The sequence below is a fragment of the Sprattus sprattus genome, assembly GCF_963457725.1.
Source record: "Sprattus sprattus genome assembly, chromosome: 18".
Lineage (NCBI taxonomy): Eukaryota > Metazoa > Chordata > Actinopteri > Clupeiformes > Clupeidae > Sprattus > Sprattus sprattus.
This window is the reverse complement of record NC_137916.1, coordinates 22,115,849-22,133,132: the sequence shown is the minus strand read 5'-3', so window position 1 is coordinate 22,133,132 and position 17,284 is coordinate 22,115,849. Positions and strand designations below refer to the sequence as shown.

At 44.4% G+C, this 17,284-nt stretch overlaps 2 protein-coding genes across 3 annotated transcripts; one reads left to right on the top strand and one right to left on the bottom strand.

Moving 5' to 3' along the window:
* The first annotated feature begins 286 nt into the window (after positions 1-286).
* kcna7 (potassium voltage-gated channel, shaker-related subfamily, member 7) lies at positions 287-7,084 on the top strand. Of its 2 annotated transcripts, none has more exons than XM_080856901.1 (3): positions 287-658; positions 1,574-2,306; positions 4,945-7,053. In XM_080856901.1, exons 2-3 carry the CDS (start codon positions 1,608-1,610, stop codon positions 5,881-5,883), a joined length of 1,638 nt encoding a protein of 545 aa, XP_080713027.1. In that variant the 5' UTR covers positions 287-658; positions 1,574-1,607; the 3' UTR covers positions 5,884-7,053. The 2 variants fall into 2 exon arrangements, with proteins under 2 accessions (XP_080713027.1, XP_080713028.1); XM_080856902.1 differs by lacking the exon at positions 287-658 and adding an exon at positions 706-941 and having other exon boundaries at positions 4,945-7,084.
* A 5,881-nt stretch (positions 7,085-12,965) lies between these two features.
* On the bottom strand, positions 12,966-14,842 carry fgf21 (fibroblast growth factor 21; the record flags this gene model as incomplete). The annotated part of the gene is made up of 4 exons (XM_080856117.1): positions 12,966-13,265; positions 13,602-13,705; positions 14,228-14,305; positions 14,707-14,842. 4 exons carry the CDS (start codon positions 14,840-14,842, stop codon positions 12,966-12,968), a joined length of 618 nt encoding a protein of 205 aa, XP_080712243.1.
* Positions 14,843-17,284: the final 2,442 nt, after the last annotated feature.

Sequence of the window (17,284 nt, the reverse complement as noted above, 5' to 3'; positions counted from 1 at the left end):
CCTTCAAGATGTACGCCTGCCAAAGTTTAATGAAACATTGAAAAACAAACAACACAAATCTATATATTATTTAAACAATGTGTGTGTGGGTGTAAGTGTGTGTATGCATGTCTGTTGGTCTTGTGAGCAGAGGCAGTGACATCTGAGTGGGGGGGTTGTGAGTAGGTTTGGGGGGGTGCTGAAGGGGTCAGTATTGAATTTCGACATGACAGCATTCCCCAGAGGACTGTGTGAGCGTGAGAGTGAGAGTGAGGAGAGATGAGAGATTGAAGATAGTGACCCACAAACAAGTTTAACTATCCTAGCTGCACCACAGGTGGGGAGAGAGAGCCCCAAGTTGTAAGATCAACACACCCCAGTATTCTCAAGAGAGAGTAGGAGAGGAAGAGAGAAAGAGAGAGCGCATGAGAAAGAGAGGGAGAAAAAGAGAGAGATAGTGAGAAAGGGTTGGAGAGAGAGAGAGAGAAGGAGGTGGAGGAGGAGCAGAAGGCCCCCTCATGGGCACTAAAGGAAAGACAGAGAAAGTGACACGCAGAGTGACAGATTGACTAACTCCAACCACAGACAGCGTAAGGAGAATCCAGATGCCACATGGTGTTGTGGAGGGAATCAAGACATAGCAACTGGCCCGGCTGTGATCAGTCTGAATCTGCCAAGGGTGAGTTGGAGAAAATAACCTGTAACATACACACTCACAGAGCCAGTCGCAGTCACACATACACACACACAGACATACACACACAGCCAACCAGACATACTCTCTCTCTCACACACACACACACACACACACACACACACACATACGCAAGCAAGATCCCACGCGGGCCCACACACATGCACATACACACACTCACATACACACGCAGGCAAACACGCAGGCACACACACACACTCACACACATGCACTTGCCTCTTTACTACTCTTACGCTCCTGTGCTGGTGTAAGCTTGCTCTAATATTATTACTACTAATATTATTAACTCGCATGACTAGTTTAACTTGGCATGGTAGATTGTAGGGGTGATTGTTACTTTAAATATATATTTTTTATGATGATATAATAGTGGATATAAATAAGTTAATTATTTGTACATTATAATTTGTAACCAGTGTAATATGGAGTCAGCAGTTTTGAGTTATAGCCTGTCATTAGTCCTTACAGAAGAGGTTAAGGGGACTGCATTTGAGATTATTTAAAATTTTAACATTTCTCTGTAAAGTAACCATTTTCATTCAAGCATGCTGAAGTTACGACATTTTAGATTCAGATATTATGTAACAATATGATTCAAGTATAATCACTTGTGCTAACTCATTGTTCTATATTTTTGTCTCAGTACTGTACATTTTGTTTATGATCAGAGACACTGTGTTTCAATGGTTTATTGCTACTGCCGTTGACCTTGGCTTTGATAGTGATATATCCACTAATCTAAACGGCATTTAATACACTTTACACTTTTATTTGACAGACTTGGACAGAGATTAAAGTCTCTACTTAAGTGCTTTTGACTTTTGACTTTGACATTTCTCAGTCCTTAGAACTCACCCTCACTCTTCCAAACTCTTTCAGACTGAGACCAGCATAGCGAGTCACTACTTGGACAATGGACAATCACAACCAAGATGCTGAGGAAGAAGGGGCAGAGGACGGCAAAAAGCTATTCATCAGCATGGAGGAGAGCGACAAGCAAAGCAAGGAGCAACGCAACAAGGCAGAGAAGGGCGAGGAGGAGCAACTGGGTCTCTCAGAGAAGGAGGGTAAGCGTGATAGCAAACGCTCAGGCTCGTGGCGTGGCGGCTGTGCGCTGACGGAGCGCCTGGCGATCAACGTGTCGGGCATGCGCTATGAGACGCAGCTGCGCACTCTGGCGCAATTCCCCGACTCGCTGCTGGGCGACCCACGCCGACGCCTTCGCTACTTCGACCCGCTGCGCAACGAACTCTTCCTGGACCGCAGCCGCGTCTGCTTCGACGCCATCCTCTATTTCTACCAGTCGGGCGGGCGCCTACGCAGGCCTGCCAACGTGCCACTGGATGTCTTCATGGAGGAGCTGCGCTTCTACGAGCTGGGCGAGGACATCGTGGCACGCTTCAAGGAGGACGAGGGCTTCCCCAAGGAGGTGCCAAACCCACTGCCTGAAAATGAGCTTCAACGAAAGCTGTGGATGCTGTTTGAGCACCCGGAGTCGTCCGGCAGCGCACGCATCATCGCCATCATCAGCGTCATGGTTATCGTGCTGTCCATCCTCATCTTCTGCTTGGAGACACTGCCCGACTTCAGGGCGGAGAAGGAGGCTCGAGAGGTGAGGCCCCGGGGGGGGGGGGGGGGGGGGGGAATGCATGGACGACAGAGGAAGAGAGAAACACAAATGAAGTTTTGTAAAGGTGCTGAGAATCGAGCTTAAAGGGTGTATAGTTCACCCAGGGGTAAAAGAGCAATCATGAGGATATAGGTTAGGCCAGGTGAGTAAGACGTCACAGGAATCAGACTGGAACTGAATGATGAAGGAGGTGGACAATGACTGGGGAAAGGTGCCTAAGAGTGAAAAAGGTTAGGTGAATACGTTTCCTGAGGCAGCAGTGAGAATCACTTATGGAGTGACCACCAGCTGGTGACAGTTGGTTTATGTCAATGCCAGATGTGAGACATTAACACTATGTGAACGAACAAACACCATTAAGGGGCCATACTGAACGCACACAAAGACACAAACATACACACACACAACACATGGATACACACCACACACACACATACAGTACACACACACACAGACACACACAGTAACTCTCATAGACACATGTACATACCTCTCCACCCTAACTGTGGGCCAGAGGGGGCCAATCAGGTCGCGTCACATGGTGAGGACAGACAAACAGAGAGGTTAGGGGGGCAGGCCTAGGGTCAAAGTGCGTGTTCTGCTGGGAACCTGGAGAGAGAGAAGGGAATAACGACAGAAAGAGACACAGATGGAGAAGGTTAGAAGGAAAGTGAGAGACAGCATGGTTGATGCGAGATTATTTTAGCCATGTCGTTAAATTCGATACGCGTAGATTGAGGGAAGGAATGGCTGGGAAAGGAGAGGAGGGTGAGAAGGTGGAATGCTTGGCGGCAAGGAAAGAAAAACACTGGGGAAAAATGGAGCCAGAATGAAGTAAGAGAAACAGTTGGAAAAAGCGAGAGGACAAGGAGATGATAGTCAGAGAGGGTAGGGTGTGGTGTGAGCACGTGGAACTGAGGAGGGAGAGAGAGGGGCGCATGACAGGGAGGCGGGTAGTTTTCTGCTATGTTAAATCTGTTTCTTAATCTCGGCCCAACTGCACTGCTAATACCAGTGGCTTGCTTGGAGAGAGCAGCAGTTGGGACGGAGGGAGATGATATGGGAGTATGACTGACTGGGTGTGTGTCTCAGAGGGGGAGAGAGAGAGAGAGAGAGAGAGAGCGGGGATAGGCATGAGGTATGAAGCAGGGGCACGATCTTAAGTTACACCTTGGAGATCTAAGGCAGACTATATATAGAGGAAGGACAACCCTAGTAGCACATCAACACATAAACGGCAGCCTGTATTAATAAACCCACTGACTCATGGGCTGAAAGAGGCATGGAAAGAGTCTTTGAGAGCACCTATTTGATGACTCGCACAAAATGATATTAACCTCTCAGCATTCAGTCTGACAAGGTGTATGTAATATTTGTGAGTACAAACGCATGACACCAAAGAACATAGGCCTCACATGACATGTTCCAGTACAAAGACGGTGGCTATTCACACAGAATATACACTTATGTAAAGTGAAAATATACACAAGGTCATATTTACACACACTACAGACTGTATCCTTACACAAATTCACCCACTTGACATATTTGTCTATGTCTATGTGTACAAAAAAAACAGAGGTGAGAAATTTCATGAATTATACAAAAACCCACACACCAACATCGAGTCAACCTACACATGCTGACCTACACATGGCTTGTTATTGAACAGAGCCAGCTTTTATGGGGTGACAAAGAGTACGAATTGCCCCTAGAGCTGCAGGTCAGTTTGTGAACCTCACCAACGCGACAGAGCCGCCTGACCTAAAAGTGGGTGATAAAATCCTTTAGGAAAAAGCTTCTGTCACCTGCTGCTGTTGAAAGCTTTCACACTAGAGCTTTTTTTGAGAACCAGCAAAAACCTTCTTATCCGAGCATCATTTGTGGGAGAGCGAAAATGAATACTTTCACAAAAAGATGAAGAAAAAAACAAGCAGAGTGCAGTTTTCCATTTTTTCTCCCTTACTTTGCATCATTGCCAGATTTACTTTAAGTCTCCACTGCTGAGAGGTGCTCAACCCTGGCTTACGGTATAAGTGAAGTGTTAAATTCCAGTAGCTCGAAGGCACGTGCTGTTCCACAAACATACGCCAAGCCTGTGGTGTTTTTCTTCCAAGAGTGTAAAAATAGAGCACGTTCATATCAAAATGCAGTGAAGAGATAAGTTAGCAAGGCAAAGACAGACAGACAGACAGACAGACAGACAGATATAGATAGAAGGAGAGGGAGTGCCAAAAAAGAAAGAGCAAGAGAGAGATGGAAAGCTAGATATACTATACAGTGATGAGTGATGTGTTTACAGCACATGCTCAGTGATAGTAGTCTTTCAGTCTTTTTACTCAGTCCACTCTTTTATTTTCACTTTCACTTTCATTCTTCCAGAACCTTTCCACACTCTTTACTTTCTCTGTTCTGTTTCAGCTTTTCAGTAATTGCACCTATTTCTTTCCTTCTAAAAATTGTAAACTCACCAATTAGTCAAGTCATTCACTACCTCAGGCTTTAAGACGAATTGTGTTATATGAATAGGTGTTATGACGTAAAAAAAAAAGAAATCTCCTGTCCTCACTTAGTCCCCTTCTCTTCCTCCTCTCTTTCATTTTTTCTTCTCTTTCTCCAGCAATTCAAATCGGTACCTCACCCTCACATCCCCAATGTCACCATTTTGGTGCCTCCAGACACAACGCCCTTCGACGACCCCTTCTTCGTGGTGGAGACACTGTGCATCTGCTGGTTCTCCTTTGAGCTCGGCATGCGCTTCATGTGCTCGCCTAACAAGACGAGCTTCTTGAAGGACGTGATGAACGTCATCGACTTCTTCGCCATCATTCCCTACTTCGTCACGTTGGGCACTGAGCTGGCCAGCAAGGGGGGCCCCCCACCCTCCGTGTCACTCGCCATCATCCGTGTCATCCGTCTGGTGAGGGTCTTCCGGATCTTCAAGCTCTCCCGCCACTCCAAGGGCCTGCAGATCCTCGGTCAGACGCTGAAGGCCAGCCTGCGCGAGCTGGCACTGCTGATCTTCTTCCTCTTCATCGGTGTCATCCTCTTCTCCAGCGCGGTCTACTTTGCCGAGGTGGACTACCCTGACACGTCATTCACCAGCATCCCCGAAGCCTTCTGGTGGGCCGTGGTCTCCATGACGACGGTGGGCTACGGCGACATGTACCCGATTACGGTGGGTGGCAAGCTGGTGGGCTCCATGTGTGCCATCGCCGGAGTGCTTACCATCTCTCTGCCCGTGCCCGTCATTGTCTCTAACTTCAGCTACTTCTACCACCGCGAGACGGAGTGCGTGGATAGCTCCGAGTTCACCCACGTCAAGACCTCGCTCTGGGAGGATGAGGACGCTGAAGGAGAGGAGGAGTACGAGGACAGGGAAGGTATGGAAGGAGAGGGTGACTACACGCCCCTGCAAGGGGGCGGAGGTGGCAGCGGTGGCAGGGGCATCTGCGGCCCTCTTAACGGCACACTACTGGCGGGACTTTGCGCGGGGCAGGGTGAAGACCTCAGGGGAGGCAACGTGTACCTGCGGGAGCCACTGGTTACACAGGTATGAGGGATGACAAAGCGATAGGAGGAAGGAGATAGAGATTGAAAAGCAGTCACTTTGGGCGGACACAGACTTGTATGTTCTGTCTCAGATATGAAAAAAGAAAGCAGAAGAGAAGCAAAGGATGGACTCTGATGTATGCTACTTACACTATGACTGACTGAGACTTGTCATGGTACGCACATCAAACAGGGGTGGCTATGGAAAAATATGTTTCAAAATGTTCCATATTACTGTTAAAACACTTAACAGGCTCTATAGCTCGTCATCACATATTAAAACTCAAACACAAAAGTTACAACATAAAATATTTATATTTGTCTACCATTTGTACTTTAGATGTTATCTGAATTTGAGGAAAAAATAGAGAATAGAACTCTGAGTTATTTTGAATTGTAGTGTTTACAAGATTTGCTATTGGAAATGTCATCGCTGCAGTGTTATAAAAAACAAATAAATACACAAATAAACATGTAAATACAAATATTATCTTAAAAGACATGGTCTCAAATATGAGGGAACAGTTTCTCCAATGGTGTTAACTGACTTTTTATAGCTGTCTCACTGGCATGTGGCAGAGGTCAATCTGGAGTTGTATATGAACCTTATCTGTAGACACTGGTTTGTTGTCATAACAACTGTCATCATCAAAGGGGCAATGGTAACTAAACCATAAGTCTTAAGCGCATAATCCCCTACTGGTGAATGATACTTACACAGATATTACATTACAATGTGTTATACAGCCAGCCAATGAGGATCATAATGTACTGTGTAAGTGTAAGTGTATTTTACTTGTGTGATTCTGGAAAATTCTGCTCATGTACTAGAATGTGAGCAATTGCACAGACTGGAGATTTGTATTATGTGGCTGAGTGAGCTTGTGCAAGTGTGTGTTTGTCTGGGTGTGTGTGTGTTTGTGTGTGTGTGTGAATGAGTGAGTGTGTACAGTACTGTGTGGGCTGTCAATGTGAAAGTTGTGTGGACGTAAACAAGCCTGTGTGTTCTTAGATTATTTAAATGTATTTAATAAAGACTACATCTATCACCTTACCCAATGTATAAACTATTTATTCAGACCTCTAGCTTCTGCAAAAAAATTGTTTGATGTATGTAATTGTGTGAAAAGACATCGTAGTAGTCTGCTAAAAGCTTGGGTTACAATGGAATGTGTGACATTTGTTAACCCTGCTAATAAAATAGGGCACCAGCATTAGCTGGCAAATGGACTTAGCTGTCCTTTGCTGGGTTAACCTATTCTGTTTCAAGGCTAAACTTGGCCTTGCTAGTTTATGCTATGAGACAACTTCAACAAGTAAATGCTTGTCCAAGAAAAGGGAAAACCCTGCACATTTTAAAAACAGACTCTGAGATAGCTCAAGATGGGCAAACATTGTAAACCAGGCTCTGAGATATCCTGCTTTATCAACCATTTGCACAATTACCTACGTTTTTAGTATGGTTAAAAGACAAAATGGTCAGGAAGTGCTTTAGTATAGAGTCAGATATAGTCAGAGGGGTTGTGCTTAATGTGCCCTAATTTTCGTGTCAAAATGTAAGAATATGTTGTTGTTGTTCTCTCACAATATTCTGCTTATTTTGGTCTCCTTTTGTTTTCTTGCAAAATCTTTCGTCCTAGCCTCTTTTCACTATACAGACTAGGCCTATATCGAGGGAATACAACACACAGGAGTTGAGATTTTAAATATTGCCCATGTTCTTATAAGGGTTTCGATGTGCATTCTGTGGAGTGACCCCTACGTTTGAGCACTCGTTCAGGTGTGTTTGTTAATACCAAGGATTCATTCTATGAGATCAAATTAAAGCGAAAGATTTTGAGATGATGTGCAATAATTTTATATTTTGTGCATACGTGAAAAACCGACGGACACACAAATATCCAACCTTTGTACAATGAAGTTACAAGCTTACACCACTCAAGTTTAAATTTTGTCACTGTTTTTACTCCTGAGCTAACTAGCCAATCAGCATGTTATTTACTGACTAGCCAATCAGCACGTTGCCTACTGACTAGCCAATAGATTACCTTGGAAGCCTGTCCAATAATTGTATTAGTCCAGGATGAAGTGCTACTACTGTATATGAACAAAATGCTAATATGTGTCTAACGATGGATACATTTTTTTTTTTTTACACGTTTGATGTTCAAAACTAGAGTTCCGTCGTCCATGCCTGTAATGGTTATCACCACAAGGACATATTCATTGGAGTTCTTTCTCACCTTTGACATGATTGGCTGGGCACGTCTGTCGTCTGGGAGGGGCCATTCCCCAATGTCTGGCAGAACACCATTCAGGGTTAGCAACTTCTCCTCGCTCTACACAAGAAGGATGGCCTGGTGAGATATCTCGCTCATGCAATCAGAGAACTGGGGTTATGGTCATATCCTAAAGTTCTCTTTCAAGCATTAATTTGGTAACTCACCTATTACATTTAAACTGATGTCGATTTCAGAGCCTTATTCAGGCAGATACGAGTGCAGTTTCATATATTGTCATCATATTCATGGATGAGTATAAATAGGCAGGCAACTACAATGCGTAATGACGTACAATGGCTGCTTTGGCACTGTTGGAAGATTTGGCGAATGGAAGAATTCAGAGACCAGCAAGATTTACAGGCCAATTATGAGTAGCTTATGACCTGGTTCCTATTACCAAGAGCTGTACTCTTGGATCTCTGTACTGTAGTGGGCCCAGTTTTATAGAAACTACCCTCAGAAATTAAACTGTGCTTGTCCCACCCTTGGATATCTGGCAACTTCTGGCAACTGGCACTTTTCAAACGGAATTGATCTAAAGCAGTATCACTTCATTAATGTTCAAATCACATGTGATGCTGACATGGTATGCACTAATGTAGTGGCTCAGGGGTCGACCCATGTCTCATTCATCTGTAGAGACAGCAGTGTTGGGTGCAGACTTGAGGCCAGAGCTATGCGTGATGGCTGGCTTCTAGGTACGGATGAGTAATGTAGAAATTCTTAATCAATTGCAATTTTTCTCTACTCTAGTGCCTAACCTATTCACTAACCTTGCAGGTCACAGTGGATTTCCCCTCAAGCAGTGTCTGCTCACCCCTTTCTCCAACCCACAAAGTGCAGAGGAGAGAAACTACGGTGTGTGCCATTGGCAAGCATGTTGTGGAGCGCACTATAGGGCTACTGAAGGGCAGAGGGCGCTGTCTTCCTCAGGCGGCAACCTTTTAAACAAGCCTGAAAAGGTCTGCCACATTATGTAGCACAGCTAAGGAATGTGCCTTTACCCCCTGACGCTGTTGGTTGTATTGGCCCCGACCCCGACCCCGATCCTGAGGCCCCCCGACCCCGACCCCTATCCCCTAACGCAGCTGCAGTGCACCAGCGTGTGAACGTGATGCTTCGCTTGTAAGAACACAGGGTATGGAAACAAACAACACTATTTATTGAAGTCTAAATAAGTCTTTCAATGTACAGCTTATGTCACACAAAACGTTTATTAATTCCCTTAACTTGTTTATGGCGACCTTGTTAATGGCGGTGATGGTGTCTATTTGCATCTGCAGGACTGCATCTGTGAGCACACGGCTGCTGGAGGGCTGTGATATATACGGGGAAGCAGTGGAGACACCCGGGGCTGTGCGCACTCAGCTCCTTCTCTGCTGCAGGACCACTGATCCCGCTGGAACACGCAGCGGCTAAAAACAATATCAAGTGTCACAGTTGTCACAATGTTTAACACAACTTGAATGCGTATGGTTAACTTTCTTTTCAAGCGAGGGATCAATAACTATTGCGCCTACTCAAACCACTTCTTTTTTTTTATCTCTGAGGGGACAGCAGCAGAGAAAGCAGCATTTGCAGCTTCAGCCACATGCTGCCACTCTAATGCCTTTTTTATATTTATAATGCCTACACTGTGTCAACCAAACATTATTTTTTACATAATAAAGAACAAGATACAAGAACTTCCTTTTTTCACTGGGTGACATTTCCAGAAACCAGTGCCATAAGCAGTCGGCTCGAATGGTGGTCCCAATAAAGCTTCCAACACCAGTGGCAAATCAAATTCCACAAGATAATAATTTTGACACAGGACGTAAGTGGCGTGCTCTGCACACGAAACCACTGACCAGGGGCTTCTGTCCAACTGTCTTGCCGTTAAATCCCACTGGACACACAGCTTGGATATAGCTTTAAATGTGGAGGAGGCTTTCTCCTTATCAAAATGAGTTTGTAGAAATGACAGCACAATCCCCACAGAACAATGAAAGAGGACTTCCTCAATGGCGGTGCACAAGTCCTCAAACACACACCTCTTATCATCATACAAAGTATATAAGCGTTCTCATACTACAAAATGGTCATCACAGCATTCTGGGGGAGTCAGACATTACATTTAACCCTCACCTGTTTCGCCACTTCTGGGTAAAGTTTCCACTTCGCGGATCACTTTCTTAGTGCATATCGTGCCACTGACACGTGCCACTGATGCAGGGTCATCGCAGTCTATTGAAACAGCATACAGTGAAACTGTAGGTCCAGGCCGAGTTTTGCCACCCAGCCCTGAAACTCCCTCATATGCAACCTGCTTAGGGGGACAGCAACCAGTGCAGTGGCGATCAAGCCCTTTGGATCCACTTCAACATCCAGGAGGTGGATTTTTCTCGGGATGTGATAGCCTGGATAAATTGAGGCAGCATGCTCTCTCCTGCGTGACCATGATGCTCATTGCCCTCCCCGAGGCAGCACAGTGGTGTAAGCAGAGGCATAGGTCAGTCACCATGCACATCTCGTCCCATGGCTTGCAGTCCGGGATGACAGCCATCTTGTCCTGGAGCTCAACTTGATGCCATCGGCATGGACAGGCTTTCAGTGTTTGTACTCAGAGAGCAAAAGACCTGTATGCCTTGTAAGTCATGGAGGACTGGGATTTCTCAGCCTCCTATGGAAAGCTTGGAGCAGATGTTGCTATGAAGGTCGTCTGGCTTGGGTGGAGGTGGTGTGCCACCATCTGCGGCAGCCTGGTCAGCCTGTTGTCTCCATGGCTGTACAGACCAACATAGCTCCCGCCTGGATCGAGCTCTTTGACGTAAAATGCTTCAGACAGGTGGAGGTAGCTTCCTCCAGACACTCGGGGAACAAGCGGAGTAGTTGTCTCTCTGTACTTTTCACCTGAGGAAAGCGATTGCCTTCGTACTAGGAGCTGGTCTTCTCAGGCCGAGTGCTGGGCCATGGAATGCCCAATGTTTCGGCAGTGGGGTTATACACTTCGTGCAGCCCTCTGCTGATAACCAGGGAACCTCCATCGTCGCCTGTAGTGTCAGTGCTTAGGTTGCTTGGAGCTTTGGGCATAGGTGCCCCAATGGATGGAAGAAACGGACGTTGTCCATTCTGTGCAATGATTCCAACTCTGTGTCAAAGATTCATTGCACAGGCAGTCGGAGTCACCAAGCAGTTTTATTAATCTGCTCAGCCCAGTCCGTACTGGTGCTCACTATGGTTTCCTGGGACTGACCATCAAGCATGTAAAACTCTGCCATCATGGGGTCCTGTTTGGTCAAGCTAGCCAATGGTGAAGACTCTTCTTGAGCAGGTGAACACAGTGGACGCTGGAGTCCATGAGGATGGTGCCGGAGAGGGAGAAGCCATGGTGCCATTCCTAGCATCACACAAAACTTTGTATAGCGTTGCAGCAAGGTGTTCGCTATGGCCAGTGTTGTACCTGAACGTGTTCATTGAACGAAAGTTCATGAACTCGTTCATAATTTTGGTGAACGTGAACTGAATGTACTGTATTACTGCCTGATGAACGATACAGTGAACGCATTCATTCTTGTGTCTGAGAACGGCACGTTCACTCTTTTTATTTAGTTCAATAAGGTGCCAGATTTCTAGAGACTTCCAGGCGAAAAAGAGAGGTTGCTTCTGAGCAAGAAGTGGTTGCTGAATGACGTTTTACCAACTGCCACTCGAGCATAGTAATATAATAGCTGGTGGCCCCTTCCGAACATCAGACGTGGCCAGCCAATAGAGTATGGAAGTCGACCAAAGTTTGTATTTTTTAGTTTTAACATTTGAACACTTCCTGGTTCCAAAGGAAAAAATCCATATGGAAAAATGAATTAGTTTTCGCAAAGGCAAACAGATGATGAGATAAGTGACTTGCTTTGTAGTCTGATATTTTTTTCTGGTAGCAGAGGGTTATTTTAGAGATATACTGGGTCTACAGCTTATACAGAGATGACATACATATTCGACACATAATTAAATGTGGGGTCTCTCAGGCAGTTATTTACTTACCATGGGTGTTATTTTTCGAGTGTTTCCAAAACCCCATTTCTTGTCTCATAGGGATTTTCTTTTTAAAACTGGAACTTCCAAAAATGCCAATCCACCACGTACAATATGATGACACTCACTCCCACATTAAGGTCATCCACCTTAATAGCCTACAAATCAGACAGTGACTGGATTTTTTCGTTTTTTCAAAAACCTTAGGTATAGTTGAGTAACATTTGCTAGCATCTGCACCACATTTTCTGTTACTGCCATAAACATTCTTTCTTATTCGCTGTTTAAACAACATGTTTAATAAACAATCTGGTCAGCATCCCTAGATTAAGCAATGCTATTCAAACATTTAAGATATTACCCAGGTGCCCTCACCAGACCCTCTTCATTTGTGTTGAGCTACACTTCATGCCTGGACTGGAAATTCATCTTTACAGTTAATGTTAAAGTTAATTTGATAAATATTTCAATGAACATAGCCTGCTGGCACAAAGACACAACATTGGTATTGCTGTGCAAAATAACTGGAGAAATAGCACCTTTATGAAAAAGTAATTCAACACACTATTAACAGACATATTTCAACAGATTTCAATAAATAAGATATTTATTAAATAACATATAATGCAGATACAATATACAAAAGACACAATAAAACAAAAATGATGTTAGCACACAGTGTTTTCAGCCAAATCAGTCACCCATGCCATTCACATTCGTAGGCCATAAAACATCCAGACATATCTCAAAAACGATGCGTCACCATGTCCCAAAAGTCTATGCGTATGGTGAATTCCTATCTTTTCATGTCCAGACTCGGGCTGAAGACGGTGTGGGAATGGGACTGTGACATCCCCAAGAGATCATCAGAGTTGAAATTTGTGCCATGTTGGACTCTTCTCAAGGGCTCTTGCTGCTCCAGATATTTTTGCTCCTCACTTAACAGGTCGCTTGTCAGCGGCAGGAACTTGGAAAATATCTGTCCGCTTCTCCGTTTGAGGGACAGAGGTAGCCCACTGTGAGGCGACAAGAAGATGGAATATCCATCTGCCGTCAGCACCTCTTGTAGGTTGCAGTTTGAGGCTATAAAGGTATGCTGTGAAAAGTACAATGATATGTGAATTTGATGAGATGAACAGTCGTAAAGCATGAACATGTCATAGTATTGTGCAGTAAGTGGTTTTTGTTGACAGAAAATCAAAATGCTTTTGGACTGATGTATTTCTGATGGCATGATATACAGTGTTCTCCAATATTACTGTTCACTTTATATAGGCTAACGTTCCCTTGTTTCTGCCCTTTTCAGTATATATTTTAAAATACTGCATATAAAGATATATCCGGGCCCTCAAAATAATGCGTAAACATTACAATGAAGTGTATAGGTATAATACTTAAAATCCAAGTAAAATACAAGTGATCTTAAAATCACCTCTCCCCTGAAGTGTCCTTTCTGGTCAACGCAGAGGAACAGCGATGAAGACAGGCCCTTTATGACAGTGTGTCCTGCTTTGATGGACCGCAGCTCCAGAGCAGCTGGAAGAGAGGCAACAGTAACATGTAATATGTAACATGTTCAGTGCCACCCGGTACATGTTCCCTTTCCCCAGCCTATGGGCCCTCAACCCCAGCTAATGACTAGATCAAGCTTTTTTTCAAGTAGCCTTTGGTGGCTTTATACTTAGTTTGAAAGTATTATATAAAGTGTATATAGTGTATACATTGTGTATACAAGATACATTCAATTATGGAGTTATGAATTTTTAGACATGTTGTTCCTTAGGCTATTTGAAATAAATCATGACCAATGTTTTTTAGAATCTTACACCTTATGAAGTTCAATGGATATAGTTTTAAAACAATCCTGTAAATACAAATTCTTCCTTATTGTAAAACCGTTGTAAAATCATGCAAAACAGCCTTCCTTGCCTTGCCTTCCAATGGCTTGCAAGAGTTCAACCATAAAAAAATCGAGCGTGCGTCCAAGCGTGCACAGTCAGGCATGCTTTTGAGTCTCAATGTGCAGCAAAGACCTTGTTAGAGGCTCTGTTGACTTACTGTATTGAGACATTGTGGGGGAGCCAGCTATGGAACCATCAGGCTTCATCTCCAGGAACTGAGCCTGTCTTTTAGTCTCTGAAGATAAAGAAGACACAGGCATAAGGTCATTCTTAGAGATCAGTCCTGACTTCAAATGCAGATCTCAGTGCAAAAACAAACAAACAAAAAAAGTTTGACTCTATGGATAGCCTTTTAACATGGGCAATATATAATTGTAGGTTACAAAACACAGTTTGAAATTGCACTTACAAAAAAGAATAATAAGTATAGCATGTCCTATAGTATGCATAATCACTGGTATGTCCTGCAGCTCAAATGCCTTAAAGTTTCTGTCACTCTCCGCAATTGCACTCTGCACATCTAAGTGATATGTGCACAACAGACAACAGAACACAAGTCCTCTTTAAAAACTAAAAGCACCGAACATAAAACCTAGAAGAAGGAGGGGAAAAAAGGAGAGATTTTGTGAGCCTTACCTGTATAGAGATGCCGTTGTCTGACCTGATCGTTGAAGGATGAAAGAACACTTGAACTTGGCACATAGAAGCAGAGAGACAGCGATGGTAGGAGGATGGGGAGGAAGAGACGGAGAGGTGAAGGAGACAGAGACATGGAAGACGACACTGAAGATATAGTACAGATAAAATACATATACAAATGAGATGGGCACTCAGTCACTTGTATAGATGCTCACGACGGAAAACTACGCTAAACAGCCTCAGTTCTGTGTAAGTCAGACAAGTCTACAGTACATCAGAGAAGTTTTTGCAGGACTTATATACACAGAGGGGGCAAAATAGGAAGGGGTTGAGATGAACTGAAAATGACTCACTGTTGAGCAGAAAGGAAGTGAGATAAGCAAAGGAGTTCTTAGGAAATACGGGCGTCCCGAAAATGGACGTCAACAGTGCCAAGTCCGCGACACTCATGGCGCTTACGTAGATGAGTAGGCTGGTTGTAAGGAATTTCACGGATGTAAACCATTATAGGAGATAACTCATCATCTCGTAAAACTAGTGACGGCCAATCCTTTTGGAAGGTGCCCCAGCGGCCTTCCTCCTCTCTAATTGTTGAAGTCACGTGTCAACTGGACCTTGTCATTGTGGAATGCAGAGCGCATTGTCAGGAAGGCCCCTACTTTTAGTGTAAACTGTTGTGGTGATGGAGAAGCCTGCAGCTTGGCTCCTCCATATATCTACTAAACTAAACACACTGCTTTACGATGTTGACAAAGCACTTGTAACTAGTTTATTGTCATTCTGCTTCTATCCTTTGTTTTATTATCTTGTATCTACCCATATGCTCCCCTTCCGGTTAAAGCCTATAACTCTGTGAGAGATGCTGGGTCCATGCTGAATGCATGGATGTCTTGAAGGCAACACTCCGTAATGTTTTTAACCATTTTTGAGCTATGTTCTTGTCTGTAAGTAGTGTAAGATATTGGTAGGTTTCACATACTTGGCCATATCAATTGATTTCTGTCCTTTGTCTCAGCGACACCAGGTAGCTGAAGCTTGGCCTATTAGAAGGGTTTCGCATATCAATTGATCCCTGCCCTCCGTCTGAGCCATGAGCAGTGTTGGGAAGGATACTTTCAAAACTTATTTCGTTACAGAATACAGAATACATGTCCAAAAAATGTAATCTGTAACGTATTCCGTTACATTAACTAATCTGAGTAACGTAGTCTAAATACTTGGATTACTTCCACATTGAATTGCATTTTATAAGTGTAGGAATGCGGCCATCAAATCCTGCTAACTAAACAGGCCTTTTCTGGTGTGTTCTTCTGTTCCAATCAGAATCAGAATCAGAATTCTTTTAATGGCCAAGTACATTCACACATACAGGAAATTGACTTGGTGTGGTTGGTGCATAACACATAGCACATAACATAACAACAAAAAAGCATAAACAAGAACAAAGGACAAATGTTTTTTAAGATAATAATAAATAATAATAAATAATTTGGGCACATGGAGGGCAAGTTACAGTTAATTTGAGTACGTAAACTCAGAGTCAGTGTGATGCAGGGGGCTTGTTTGTGAGCCCAACTGCCGTGGGGAAAAAACTGTTCAGGTGGCGAGAGGTTTTGGTCTTAATAGCCCGGAATCTTCTGCCGGATGGGAGACTCAGAAATAGGTGGTGACCGGGATGTGAAGGATCAGCATTGATCTTCCCTGCTCTCTTGCTGGTCCTTAAGTGAAACAGGTCTAGAAGAGACAGCAGGTCGCAGCCGATGACCTTCTCGGCTGACCGAATGATCCGCTGCAGTCAGCTTTTATCCTTTGCAGTAGAGGCAGCGAACCAGATGGTTATTGAAGAGGTGAGGATGGATTCAATGATGGCTGTGTAGAATTCCACCATCACTTTCTTCGGCATGTTGAATCTCTTTATTTTGATTTTGGAGGTGATGTTCTCCGCCCACCTTAGGTCTTGTGCCATGACTGTTCCCAGGAATCTGAAAGACTCCAACATGTTAACTGGGGAATCACACATGATGAGGGGGATGGTTGGGGCTGGGCTCCTCCTGAAATCTGCTACCATCTCTACAGTTTTTAAAGCGTTCAGCTCCAGGTGGTTCAGGCAGCCTCATCCCCATTTGAGATTAATCCAATGAGGGTGGTGTCATCTGCAAATTGTATGAGTTTGACAGAGGGGTGGCTGGAGGTGCAGTTGTTGGTGTAGAGGGAGAAAAGTATAGGAGAGAGCACAAAGCCTTGTGGGGCTCCAGTGCTGATGGTCTGAGGCTCCGAGACAAGCTTCCCCAGCCTCACTCGCTGCTTCCTGTCTGACAGGAAGTCAGTGATCCACCTGCAGGTGGGCTCAGGCACGTTCAGCTGTGTTAGCTTGTCTTGGAGGAGAGCTGGGGCGATGGTGTTAAATGCCGAGCTGAAATCAACAAACACGATCCTGGCATAGGTGCCGGGGGAATCAAGGTGCTGGAGGATGTAGTGGAGTCCCATGTTGATTGCGTCATCAACCGACCTGTTGGCTCTGTAGGCAAACTGCAGAGGGTCAAGGAGATGGTAGGTGATGGCCTTGAGGTGGGTC